The sequence below is a fragment of the Mastomys coucha genome, unplaced genomic scaffold, assembly GCF_008632895.1.
Source record: "Mastomys coucha isolate ucsf_1 unplaced genomic scaffold, UCSF_Mcou_1 pScaffold18, whole genome shotgun sequence".
Taxonomy (NCBI): Eukaryota; Metazoa; Chordata; class Mammalia; order Rodentia; family Muridae; genus Mastomys; species Mastomys coucha.
In genome coordinates this window covers 10,337,804-10,352,269 of record NW_022196900.1, presented here as the reverse complement: position 1 = coordinate 10,352,269, position 14,466 = coordinate 10,337,804, and the positions used below count along the sequence as shown (strand labels likewise).

The 14,466-nt window shown below is 39.2% G+C and overlaps 1 protein-coding gene across 2 annotated transcripts in view; it reads right to left on the bottom strand.

The window, feature by feature from the left end:
• The window catches only part of Plppr1 (phospholipid phosphatase related 1), a 287,229-nt gene that overhangs the window by 39,145 nt on the left and 233,618 nt on the right, over window positions 1-14,466 (bottom strand). For both annotated transcript variants that reach the window (XM_031377379.1, XM_031377380.1), the window contains exon 3: window positions 11,662-11,850. In XM_031377379.1, coding sequence (XP_031233239.1) covers window positions 11,662-11,850 — 189 coding nt within the window. The remainder of the gene's footprint in view (window positions 1-11,661; window positions 11,851-14,466) is intronic.

Genomic DNA, 14,466 nt, shown 5'->3' with positions numbered 1-14,466 from the left:
AGTGTATTACTCCATAAAGAGTCTAATTTCATTGTAATATTGGTAGATTTCCAACTTACCCAACATCATTTACCTGTATGGATATCTATGTGCCATGTGGCATGCAGAATCTTTGGAAGACAGAAAGGGTGTCAGGTATCCTTAAACTAGGATTACAGATAATTGTGAGTCATTATGTGGCTCCTGGGAATTGAAACCGGGTCCTCTGGAAGACCAGCAAGTGTCTTTAACCTCTGAGTCATCTCTTCAATCTTCCTTTTATTTTGAAATAACCCACTGACTCCAATTACTGATATCCATGTATGAATGGGTGAAGGGCCATCTTCTGGAGCATGGTCAGCCTCATAAAATTCTTGCAAGTATTTTGCCCTTTTCAATTTCTTGTAATATTTTGAACAACCCACTCTCCCAGCAGCCATCAGCTGCCAACAGATCCTCAGCTAGGGCTGGGGTGTTATAGCTTTCCTCCCATCCATGCTGGACTGTTGACTCATTTGATTTTGTGTAGTAAACCAAAGCTTCTGTGAGTTCATGAATATTCAGTGGTCATGTCCAGAAGGCACTGTACTGACCTTCTTAATGTTATTATTATTTAAAAATTCTGTAGCTACATAGCTTTCTTGATTAATTTTTCAGAGGGCCTTTGATCAGTGTATATAAATGCTACTGACTTCCGTATACTATCTATACCTTAGCTTGCTGAATTGGCTAGTTGTCACAAATTTGTGTGGCATTTTTTTGCTCTTTGGAATAGAAGATCATGTGTTCTGTAAAGAGGCACAACGTAATTTCTTCATTTACAGTTTGGACACCTTTCAATTTTGTTTGTTATCTAATTACTCTAGTTAGTATTGTGCTAAGTGAAGAGACCTGACATCTTCTTGTCCAGTATTCATATGTTGTTTATTATTTTTGGTGTATTCAGGCAACCCACTGAGCATTTTTATAATGAAATAATATTGAATATTATTAAACACTTTTGTCTATTAAAGCAATCACGATTTTTGTCTTCCATTCTATTAATATGATGTATATCACATTGCATATGTTGAACCATCCTTACATTCTTGGGATGAATTTGCTTTATCTCTGGGATGACCATTTTAAAACTAAAAAAAAAAAAAAAAAAAAAAAAAAAAAGAATGTAATTACATAATTTCCCCCCCTTTCTTCCCTCCAATCCCTTTATGTCCCTATATCCTTATTACTACTTAAACTCATGGCCCAGTTTCTTTGAATACATATATTTATATATATATATATATAATATATGATATCTTATATATTAATTATATATTATATATCATAGAATATATAATATATTGTATATGTGTATATACATATATAGTATGTTTGTATGTACATTTATATATACGCATATATAGATACACATATATGTATTATATATGTTATATGTATAGGCATATATATACATACATACATATGTGTGTGTGTATATATATATATGCTGTGCCCATTTGGTGTTGCTATGTGTATATGATTTCAGGGCTGACCACTTGGAGGTAGATAACCAATTAGAGGGCTCATCCTTTATCTCTCATTAGTTCTTTCTTTATGGGGTGGAGCTTTCTGTGCTGAAATTTTCCTCTTCCATCCTAACAAGTCTTTTGTAAATTCTGTAGCTACATAGCTTTTGGTATTGTCCTTGTTTAGATCTTTCCCAGGCAGCCTTATAGTTGAGATATTATGTAGCTTCTCTGTCTTTTCGAGAGGACACAATCCCACAGCAGATATCCTGCTCCTCTGATCTTACAGTATTTCTGTCCTTACTTCTATGATGTCCCCAGAGGGACATTAGCTATAGGAGTTGTGTTGTAGATGTGTTCAATGGGGCTGGGTATCTCATGGTCAACTGCTTTCTGAATTTTAATCAGTTGTGGCTTTCTCTAATTGTCACTGTCTGTAGCAAAGAGAAGGTATTTGATGGGGGCTTGAAAGCTATGCTTATCTGTAGGTATAAGGATATGTTTAATTGGGGGTCACTTAGAAGGCACTGTAGATACTTAGTGCAGATAGCAGAGATATTTTGAATCTGTGAAAGTGATTCTAGTAAAGTCTCCCAGTAATGGGGATATAGAGCCTGAACAAGCCATCTTTTATAACCAATCAAGGTTCCTAGTAGAGCAACTGGGACATCAACCCAGCCAGAAAACCTTTGACCTATTATCTGTCCCTGCAAGATATGCTGGTGTAATAGTAGTGCAGAACTTGTTGGAGTGGCCAACCAAGGGCTGGTCCAACTTGAGGCTCAGACCACAAGAGGTATCCCATGCTTGACACTGCCTGGATGGTCAGAAACCAGAGGCAAGATAGTCTGGAGACCCAGGATAGGATCAAATAAGACTGGCAGAAAAAAGTCAGTGACATGATTTCTAGTGGTACTCTGCTATACTCATAGATCAATGTCATAGCCCATATACTCATAGCCCAGTTATCATCAGAGAGGCTTCCTCCAGCAACTGATGTGAACAGATGCAGGGACCCATAGCCAAAACCTAGTGGGGAGCCAGGGGAACCCAACAGAAGAGGATAAGTAAGAATTGTGGAAGCCAGAGGGGTCAAGAACACCACTAAGCAGGGCTCATAGGGCTCACAGAGACTGAAATGACAAACATGGACCCCCATATGCATCTGAGTTAGTTCCTTTGCATATATGCTATGACTGCACAGGTTAATGTTCTTGGGGGACTCCCAACAGTGGGAGTGGGGAGTGTCTCTGACTCTTTTACCTGTACTTGCAACCTCTTATCCTACTGGGTTACATTGTTCAACCCTGATATGAGGGTTTGTGTCCACTCCTACTATACATTGTTAGGCCATGTTCGGTGGATATTCCTGGGAGACTGATTTTTTTTTTTAAAGGGAAACAGAGAAGGAGTGAATCTGGGAAAGAGGGGAGGTGGGGTTAGTACTGGGAGGAATAAAGGGAGTGGTAAGTTCAGTCCAAATGTACTGTCTGAGAGAAGAAAAAATTAGAAACAGAAGGTTAAGCTTTAAAATTTAACTGGAGATTATGTTGTTCTACTAAAATGGTGGCAGTAGATTCTTCCCAAAGATCCATGACTTCTTTTGCTCTGGGTAGTTGTCTACGTTTCTAGTACCAGGATGATTTTCCTTGTGTCGAGTTGGACCCAAGTCCAATTAGAAGGCTGTTGGTTACTGCCAAGATATGGATGCCACTTCTGCATCTCTAGGCATATCTTTCCATGCTGGTCACCATTGTGGTTCATAGGTGTCACAGCTAGTAGGATTATTGGTTGATTCTCTCACTTGGCAGCATGCTCAGAATCTTCTGGTACTTTGATGGCAGACCTCAGGAAGGAGATTTTCAGGCTAGATCAAGCTTGATTCTTTCAACTCTTAAGTCCAAAGTGTATGCTATCTTCAGCAGTAGGGACTTACCATTAATCGATAAGATGCCACCAAGGGGAATAGAAATAACCTACATTGCGTTGGAGTTTCTTGGACTACACTGACCAACAACTTGAAAGAAGTTTTCTCATGCCTGGCTTTTGTTAGGCAGTCTATAGCCAGCCCAAATGACACACTACACTCTTCTGTGTCTTATGTAATTTTAGGTATATGTAGTATAATATGATTCCCTGAGACTTTTTCAAACATATTTAGTATTATTTGGCCCCCTCCCTCCCTCTCCTGTATTCACTTCCTTCCTGACTACACAGTTAGAGCCCCCTTCTAGTTCCCTATTTCCTTCTACATATCTCCTATATCCTGCTATTCTCCTCTCTATCCCCTATCATGGTCCCTTTTTACTTTCCTGGAATCTGTGGTACTCCAGGTTATCTGAAGATGTAGAGCTGCTGAACTCAATTTGGTGATATCTAGTTAAGGGATGTTCACATCTCTTTTCATCAGCAGGTGTGGCCCTGCAATCTCTTTTGATGTACTGTGTTTGTTGGGTTTATCATCCGGGTAATTCTGGCCTCATAAAATAGGATTACAAATATGTTCTCTCTAATTTCTAGGAGAGTCTGAACAACTGATACTCATTTTTCTCTGTTAACATTTGGTGGAATTCAGCAGACAAGGCACTCAGTTCTTGATCTTTTTCTTTATTGATTGTCTTAGGGTTTTACTTCTGTGAACAAATGCTATGACCAATGCAAGCCTATTAATAAAGGACAACATTTAATTGGGGCTGGCTTACAGGTTCAGAGGTTCATCAAGGCGGGAGAATGGCAGAGTCTAGGCAGACATAATATGGCAGAGCTGTGAGTTCTATATCTCCATCTGAAGGCTACTAGCAGAATACTGACCTCCAGGCAGCTAGGTTGAGGGTATTAAAGCCCACATCCACAGTGACACACCTACTCCAATAGTGCCATTCCCTGGGCCAAACATATACAAACCATTACATTGATGATTGACTTTTGTTTTTGATTCAGTCTCCTTTTCAGTCTCTATTTATATTTCCTATTTTCTCATGACTCCATTTTAGTTTGTTATGTGTGTTAACAAATGAATACATTTCTTTTAGATTATACAGTATGTTGGCTATACTTGTTCATAATATCTTCTAATTGTCCATTGTCTTTTTCTTGTATCATTTTTACTGTCCCCTCTTTTGACTTTTGGGGTTCTCTCTCTTTTCTCCTTTTTAATAAAAGAGACAAAATCCTATAAATCTTTATTTTTGTAAACAATAACTATTAAACTTTATTGCTTTTTCTAATATCTCTTTTATTTATTCCCTGTCCTTTACATGTATTTTCCTAATTTCTTGAGCCATAACATTATGTTTTATTTGATAGCTTTCCTCTCTGTTGACTAATGTATTATTGTTATAAAAATTCTATCTTGTAATGGTTTCATTCCATTGAGTTTTGGTATGTTGCTTTCCCTCCCTCCCTCCCTCCCTCTCTCTCTCTTTCTCTCTCTCTCTCTCTCTCTCTCTCTCTCTGTTGGCATGTGTATGTGCACATGCAAGTGAAGGCTGGAGCTCACCTTCAAGTGTTTCCCATTATCACTGTCTTTCTTACTTTTTAAATGGTGTTTTCCACTGAACCTGGAGCTCAGAGATTGGCTGTACTGGCTACCCAATGTCCTCCAGTAGTTCACCTATCTCTGTCTGCCATAGTGCTAGCCAGGTTTGCAGATGCACAGTAAGTTTTGACACAGTTGCTGGTGATTCAAAGTTAGGTTGTCATTTTACCTTCTAATCTCCCCAGGCCTCAGAAAATTAAAGCAAAAAGAATACATCTATTCTCTTTATTGACCATTTCATTATTATGGAGCATGTTGCATAGTTTAAATGTACCTGTGAATTTTCAGATTTTGTGAATTTTTGGATTTTTCTCATGTAGATTTATATAACTCTGCTCAGAAAAAAGCTGGGTATGATTTCAATATTAAATGCTAAGAATCATTTTGTGGCCTAATAGGATTTTTCCTAAACAATGTCCTGTGCATGTTATAGAATGTGTATTCCATTGCTATAAAACAGAATCTCTCATATGTGCCTGTTAGGTCTATCTAGTCTAGATTAAAGTCAGATATTTCTTTATTGGTCTTATTTCTGCAGGATCTGTACACAGCAAGAAGTGGGGTGCTAAGGTAGTCTGCTATTTACACCACTGAATCTCTCTCTTCAGATATTTTAAAATTCGCCTCACGTATTTAGATGCTCCTGTGTTCGTTGTTTACAAATGTTGTATCCCCTTGCTGAATGTGCACTTTTGCTATAGTACAACGGTCTGCTTTGTATCTTTTTTTTTTTTTTAACATATTGTGGTTTAAAGAGCATTTTCTTCAAATATGGCTATAAACATCTGAGCATCCAAAATTCAAAATCTGAAATGCTACAAAAGTGGAAGCTTATAAAAACATCAGTTCTCAAAGATTTGGGAGGATCTCACACTTTTCAGACTACAATTGGAAAGAGTATGAAAATATTCCCAAGCCCCCAATTTTAGATATAATTTTACCCTATGCACCTTTTCCACTTTTATTTGCATATAATATATATTTTTTTACCTTTTTACTCTCACTACCTTGTACTTCCTGTGAATTTGATGTCCTGAGTCCTTTTAGCTTGGCTCATATGAATAAACACTTAGGGCCGACCATTTGATGTTATATAACTGATTAAGGTGTTCCTCTAGGGTAGAACGTTTCTGCTCCTCTTATTCATCATTGAAATTGTTTGAGGCTCTTCATCTAGAGATGAGGCCTTGTGAGATTTCCCCCACTCACACTGGCATATCAGCTGTTACTTTCATTATTTAAGTCTTGTTTAGGCAGCCATATTGTTGGAATTTCATGGATGCAGTTTCCTTGTTATATATGGAAGATACTATCATGTAGCAGACATCCTCATCCTCTGGGTTTTACAATCTTTCTGCTTCCTCTACCGTAATATTCTCTGAGTTGTAGATGTAATACATGGGACCAGGCACCCCAACAGTTAACTATTCTCTGCATTTAACCAGTTGTGGATTTTTGAGATGATTTCTGTCTGCCACCAAAAAAAGACCTTTTTTGATGAGAGGTGAGAGTTACACTTATGTGTTGGTGCAAGGGTAATTATTTAGAATGCAGTTAGAGATCATACTAGTTTAGCAGAGTGGCAGTAATAGGTTCTCCTCTGGGTCCCACGGCCTTCCCAGCTAAGGTGAGTTGGTTGTTTACATACCAGGCATGATTTCCCCATTGAGAAGGCCTTAAGTCCAATTAGATGGCTGTTGGGGTATCTCCAAGACATAACTGCCACTATTTTACCCTTGAGCACATCATTTCACATGGGCTGTTGTTGTGGCTCATGGGTTTTACAGCTGGATATAACTATAAACTTATATTCTCCCTTAGCAGCTTGCACAGTACCTTCTGCTACTGTGAGGGCTAATATTCAATATTCTGTCTGGGAGAATTCCATAGTCACAGGCATTCAAATTTTTGTAAATTTCAAGACTGACCAAGGAAATGAGGAAGAAAAAAATATAGAGAAGTTGACAGCATTGTGAGAGTATCCTTCATTCTGGACTTTTGTCTTTCATGATGAATGCTACATATTCTAGATCTACAGGAGGCTCTGATCCCTTTACTTCCAAAACTTTAGTTAGCTCAAGAATTATTGACTTTTGCTTTATCATACATAGATATAAACAAATTATAGGCACTATCACTGGACACTTCCAATGCCTTTTAACATCTCAAGTAGGAAATGCTGTTGGTATGGACAGTGTTTTGAAAACCATCCAGTGTCTGTGATAAAATACTAGGAGTTCTGACCTGGTCCAAGAGCCACATCCACCTGCTCAGAGAGCTGTCCTAGTTGAGACTATGCATGGTATTGTAGAAAAGTGAAACCATGTATTCCAAAAGACAAGCAGTTCATTGACACCATTTGGTTTGCTGGACACAAAAAATGGAAACTTGAAATAATTTCAGTAAAATCTTATAAATCCATATAAAAGTAAAGCTCACTGTAATGTCCAGGTAATTTAACTAGTCCATAGTTTTAGGCAAACATTTGTGACAAAAACAAAACAGAAACAAAAAAACAAAACAAAAAATATCTTAAACCAACAAAAATGGTCAATCTTCTTAACATGTCAACAATCAGCAGTCCTTGCATGGACACCTTTAAACTAAAAATAGCTGGAAACTGTGCAATGAACAAGCAAACGAACAAAACAAATGAACTAACACCACTATAGGAAATCTGGATCACTAATCTGTAATATGGGCAGAAAATGTGGAAGTTTTCTTTTCAATTCAAAAAACTAATTGGGTTCTCCGTATATCTGCTCCAGAACAGAGTGTAAATTGTAAAGACCGAGTATAATAGCAACAATGGTAAAAGAATTTTTTATTTAAGGAGTCATGTGCAATACAGTGAAAAAGGATGTGACTTAGAAAAATATCAAGGAATCTCAACACAGGAGACTGTTCAGAGCCCGGAAGAAGCGAATTCTGAAGGAGCCTAAGGCCAACAGTGTCTCCTTGACTTCAGCAGCTGTGGCCCTCGTCACCCAGCCAATGGTCCTCAGCAGGGATGGTCTACTCTGATCTGCAGTGGAGTTTTACATTTGATGCAAAGAGCTTGCACAAATGTACACATGAAGATTTGCAAGTTCAGCTAAACTATGGCTTTCTATAAAGTTGTGTTTGGCTTTTCTTTCCTGAGGAAATTGATGCTGAGTCATGTGTGTGTGTGTGTGTGTATAAGCACTCGAATACAAGCTGTGAGCGATTTCAATTCTCTTGGGCAGGGAGTCAAATGTTCTGCTTCTTCAATGCTAAATACTCCCTGGTCACTTCATTGTAAGGCCAGGAGAAAGGTTTAATAGCTGTCTTCTCATGCCTTGTGCCACTGGGACTGAGATAAAATAAGGGTAAATCAGATTCTCTGCCCAGTAAATCCTCTTATTCAAGCAGTCTCTCTGACTCCCTTCCTTTGCCTCTGAGTCTGAGTTTATTCAGAAGGCCCAAGGCAGTACTTAGTTATCCAAGCTGTCCAGGTAGTCAGAGCACACCCTGCAGGTTTCGTTGAAGTATGGGTTACCACTGTGGGATAAACAGTTCTGGAAACAATAAATTCTCCAAGCTTCAACTTCTCCTAAAGACCTGATAGAGCAGTGGCACTGGCCCCCTGCACTTCACCCCAAGTGGCCTCATCTCAATATGAGGTTGATGTGTTTTGACAGGAAAGCATAAAAGGAAAACCAGGAAGCTGACAGGTCAAATAGTACAGGCTTTACCCTGATTTCTCCCCTGAGTATATGCCGCTGTGAGTGGGGCCGTTAATGACCATATGTGGAGTCACAGGAGTGTGACACTCTGTTCAGCCACTGTTGTTGTTTGCAGATGCACAGAAATCCAAGGACAATTCAGGTAGAGTTATTATTATTATTTTTTAAATCACTGCTAGTTACCATGTATACCACTCAAGGAGGGTCCTGCTCTCATTGTACGCCAGGGAGCACAGAAAATTCTTTGAAGGAGAAACAGGTTCTTTAATTCTGTGATACACGGCCAGAAATAGAGAAGTGAATCCAGAAAGGAAGCTCTGACTTGCTGAGAATCTAATGTGGGAACTTTCATCAAAATCTTCCTTTTTGTGTTCTCATGACATCTGAGAACTAGGGGTCTTGGAAATCACTGAACCTCATCTCCCTTAAAGGGTAGAGATGAGAAAATTGAACCTGCAAGAATCTAAGCAAGTAGAAATCACAGTTATTGGGGTCTCAGTCTGAGGGAGATGACTGCTTACTCAAGGCAGTGAAGCTGGGGCCTCCGAGTGTGTGCTGAAGGATGTACTAGGACTCAGGGGTCCTGATATCCCACACTGGCTGCTGTTGAGCAAGTTACATCTCAGTGACAGCAGAAGTGAACATAGCTCCTTTCCCAAGCTCAAAGGAGCTCTGGCTTGTGGCTGCTCACTAATTTTGAGATCCTGAGGGAAGATCACTGATGACTAGCAGCGTTGAGGATTAGACTGCTCTCTGCTATTAACCCATCAGCTGTGCTCACCCCTGGTTCTTAGCAATGCACCTAACTTAAGAGGGAAAACAAAAATGGGGCCCAATGGGAAGATCACTTTCCATCTGTTTATAGAAAAATGGAGCCTTTAGGGCATCACTTAGCCAAACTGTGGCTCAGTGTACTCAACTGAAAGGGGAAGGGCCTGTAAGCCTAGTTTTCTGTGTTTACTGTTCCAGCTCATTGGGTTGCTATGTGGATTACCCAGACAATACCTGCAGAGTATACATCAATCATAAAATGGTTTCTTTCTTTTTAGAAAGGTCTACCCTTGTTCTCTTTACCCTGGGTCAAATGGTCCTCCCTCCAAATAGTTTCCCATATTTCCTCTCCCACTTTTATGTGTACTTAACACTTTGAAGAATTTGTTTTTGATTATATTTAATAATTATAATGTTTTCTGATGCTTATTTCTTGCTCACATTTATTAATGCTTTATTGACCTTAGATTCTTTTTTTTTAATGGACAATATCTCTATAAATAATTCCCTGAAACTAGAAAGGAAGAAAATATACTAGTAACTCAATGGGTCAATCAGCAATTCATGTCTGAACACTTATGGAAATGATATACTTAGGATATCATATACATAGGATATAAAATAGGAAGGAGCACAACTCAGTTCCAGACTAAACCACTGCTTCATGAGAGAGCCAGTCCATTCTAGACAGAGTTTTACCTTCTTCCTTGTTTTATCTGGGGTCTTCTGACTTTTGAGGCTCATGCCTTCTGTCTATGCTGTCTCCTCTTTCTAGGGCTGATCAGCAAGGAAAATGGGAGGGAGATATAGAAGTTCTGTTCAGTTCCCTCTAGAAGAGTTTGTACAGGGATTCTCAATGGAATGTCATAATTTTCAGAGGAGGACTTCTGTCCTGTGATGCCCAAGTTGGTAGAGGGTAGTCGGACTCACTGACACTAAAGATATGCTAGGAGATGCATGAGGAAATCATTTCTAAATCCAATGACAACCTTGTCTTGTCTAGAAGAGATCAGTGAGGTGAACCAGATGTGCTTCTCTGTAGGCCTAAGGTTTGCAGCCACCCTGATATATTGTGTTGCATCTCATCAATGTCACTCTCCCTTCCCCTAAAGTCTCGGTAGTTAAGGGCTCCTCTGAGGCTGGGTTGATGATTTGAATAAATTTAAACTATGACAACTCATTATGGCTATATCCTTAAAATTACAATCATAAGGCAAGAGCAGCATTTCCATTCAGAATAGCATTTGAATTAAATGTCTGCTCTTCAGTACACCAGTTGGTGTTTATATTTAGCCCCTGAATAAAGGAAAGCAGAAGAGTCATAGGCAAGGTGGACCAGTTGAGGAGCAACTATTAAAAAAGAAAGGACACAGTGGGAACTAAGATTAACTGAGATTAATCTGCTCTGGTAACAGCAATGTGTTCAGTCACAGAGATGTTTATTTTAACACTCTCATAAAATGATAATGTCTAAGTGTTAAATCACTCAACTGCCTCACATGGATCTACAAGCTTTATGCCCTTGACACAGTCTCCCTCCAGGGCTGTCTGTCCCATTTTTGACCTCAATAGAGAGAAAAATGAAATAAATGAAGATAAGGTTGCAACTGAGCTAGCTCAATGTGACGTGACTTCTACAGGGGCAAAGACATCAAATTTTTGGGTCAAGTAATTTTGTTCATCTCTGGCCTTTGCAGTTCAGCTGTAGCAGCAGGAGGTACCAGCTGGAGGGTTCTGTTCCTCTATGATCTGAGTCTATGGCAGTGCCCTCACTGACAGCCGGGCTCCTTTCTGAATACACACAACTCACAGCATATATATATATATATATATATTTTGAGGATACAGTAGCTATTCTTAACATGCCAAGCTAACCATATCTGTTGATTTCTGACATTCACACATGCTTTTAAAAAATACAGCTTCAAAACTCTAGATACTAAAAAGCAAAAAGTATCCATCTATCTATACAAGGCAAGATCCATTTTATTTTATTATTTCTTTCTTTTGCAGACTTCCCCTCCGTCCGTCTCAGCTGAAACAGAAAACCGTGGAAAAAGCTATTGTTGGTGAGAGCCCAGGAGGACAGGAAAGAGGGAAAAGGCAGACAGGAAATACTTTCAGGTGTCTGACAACAAAGAACTGTTTTTGTACTTACAATAGCAGTTGGGGTGGCAGCCAGAACGCAGTAGAGCACCAGGGGGCTGATGAAGCTTTCCTCCTCTGTCCCTGGGTAAGGCTTCATTAAGTCTCCATCCTGACAGAAGAATCCTTGGATATGCACCTGAAAGGTGTCAGTGCACTCGAAGTAGTAGGCAAGCAGGACTGTCCCAGCCATGATGACAAGCTGAAAACACAGCAGGGCCACACAAAGACATTAGCAGGGCTTCAGAGCAGCGCTCGCCCCTCAGAGCACACTCCTTCCATTACCCTGTAGCACTTCTGGGCTTGGTATTGCCAAGTGTAAGCGTGCATGGCTCAGCATGCTCTGGGCTTTGGGATTGTGCTCTAGCTTGCCTGCCTGCTGACATCTGCTGCAGAAACCTTCCAGCAAATAATGTGCAGGCCCCATCTGAAGGGCAGATCCCAACACAGCTTATAGAGAGACTCAGCTTCTACAGCCAGGCGCTCAAGTATCTGTGCGAACCAAAATGGAAATGTGCATTCAGGTCAGAGGTGAAAGGTCAAAGGACAGTGGCTTAAAAGTTGGAAGGATGTTGGTATGAGAAATTTTATAAATTATTAAAGAGAAACTTCCTGTACAAAATGTTAGGCAGGAGTAAATGATTGCATACACAAGGGAGAGAGAGAGAGAGAGAGAGAGAGAGAGAGAGAGAGAGAGAGAGAGAGAGAGACAGAGACAGAGAGACAGAGACAGAGAGACAGAGAGACAGAGACAGACAGAGAGAGACAGAGAGAGACAGAAAGGAAACAAAAGGAAAAAATAAGTTTGACTTATTTTTTTATTTGCGTAGCTAGGAAGCTTTTGTAGAGCCATGCACTATATTATTGGCAGCTATTCTATATCAGGAATGTTTTCTAAATTTTCCCCCAAATGCTTCCTACTAGAAAAGCAAGTACTTTGCTAATGATCTTATCTTATAGACATATTACCTTCAAAAGATTTGGACATAATGAGACACCATGTCATTCTTGACTCATGAATTTTCTAGATGTTCATTAGTGTAGGTAGTTGTAAAAACTATGAGAAATTGATGGGATATGGAAGTTCAATATTATTTTTCACATTTTATTCAGAAGACATCAAAATGTCAAGATAAGATAGCAATGAAAAAGGTGGGTAGGAAACAAGGCTTTTTGGTTACAAGATTGTGGAAGCTGAAGACCAACGAGAGGGTAGACTCCCTTGGATCTCATGCTCTCTCTCAGAAGTGAAAGCTGAGATCCAGAGAGCAAACTATGACCAGATTACCTATGGGTAACTGATCACGTGCTCAGACAGTGCACTGGTAAAATGTGGAAACGAAGGTGAGGAAAATGCTTTTAAGCTTTTATTTGTTCAAAGTTATTAAGCTAAGCATTATGGGAAAACAATATAGTCAGATGTCTTTATATAACTTCAATTTAAAATTGCTTTTATTCACAAGCACATGTGAAGAAATGCAAGGAAAGCTATATTTTTTTTAAGGGTTTAGAAACACTGGATTTTTGATGGGCCATGGTCTCATGCAGTCCAGGCTGTCCTTGATCTAACCAAGCAGCCAAGGATGATCTTGAACTACCATTCTTCCTGCTTCTGTTTATTGAGTGCTGGGATGATGGGCATAAGCTGCCATGATACATTTATCCAGTGTTGAGTAATGAAGCCAAGAACCCAAGGCTTTGTGCATACTAAACAAGCATTCTCTACCCATGAATTTCTCATTCCAGATAAACAATAGCATTACCCATTTCTGTAAACAGACAGGACCCCCAAACAAACAAACAACCCCCCCAAAAACAACCAAAAATCCCTCAAACCAAAAATTATCTGTAATACAGTATTAAAAATTGCATCCTACACAGAAGGATAAGGACACAAGGAAGAGGAAATAGGTCAGTCCCTGTAGAGAGAGGCTTGATTTGTCACATCTTTTTTTAATCCTTTATCCTCAATATGGAAACAGTCTCATATGTGTCCTTCTAAGCCTCTGGAAACATCAGAGCTCCTCCATCTGTGGCTCTACTTCATCATAGCAGAAAGGGCCATTTTTCTCAGGCGTTCTTTGGGTTAAGAATACTGTAGTCCTTCTAATTCCACTTCTTCTTCTATGTCTTTCCTTTCTGACCCAGGAGCCTTTCGTATCTCTCAGCTGTCTTGTGTTGTGAGTACAGATTCGCCCTCATCTCATGCCAGGGCCAGTAAGCAGGAGGGGCTGGGATGGTGAGCAGGGGGAGGGGGAAGAGAACAGGGGATTGTTTTAGTTTTTGTTTATTATTATTATTATTATTATTATTATTATTATATTTTTTCTTATTTTACTTTATTTTATTTTTATTTTCTTTTTCTTTTTGGAGGGGAACTGGGAAAGGAGATATTGTAAATAAGAAAACATATAATAATAATAATAATAATAATAATAATAATAATAATGATGATGATGATGATGATAATGAATATCTTTCTTTTGACCACTTGAATCACCACTTTCCTCTTAGGCCGGAAGACAACACTCTATTCACTGTCCCCTATACATGACTGGTTTCTGCCTCTAGTGGCTTTTGTCTTCTAATGTCTTACACTTTCTATCTAGTGGCCCTTTTATCACAACTCCTGACTATCCAGTCAATAATCTTCAGACTGTCTTCTGTGTCTCTCCATGCTCAAAGTTGTTTGTTGGTACAGTCTGCAAATCACCCACTGTAGGGTGCAGTGGGGAAATAAAGGGGTGGGAGGGAGTAGCCATTCTAATATAGAATAAAATCGACTTTCACCCTAAAGTGATCAAAAAAGATAAGGAGG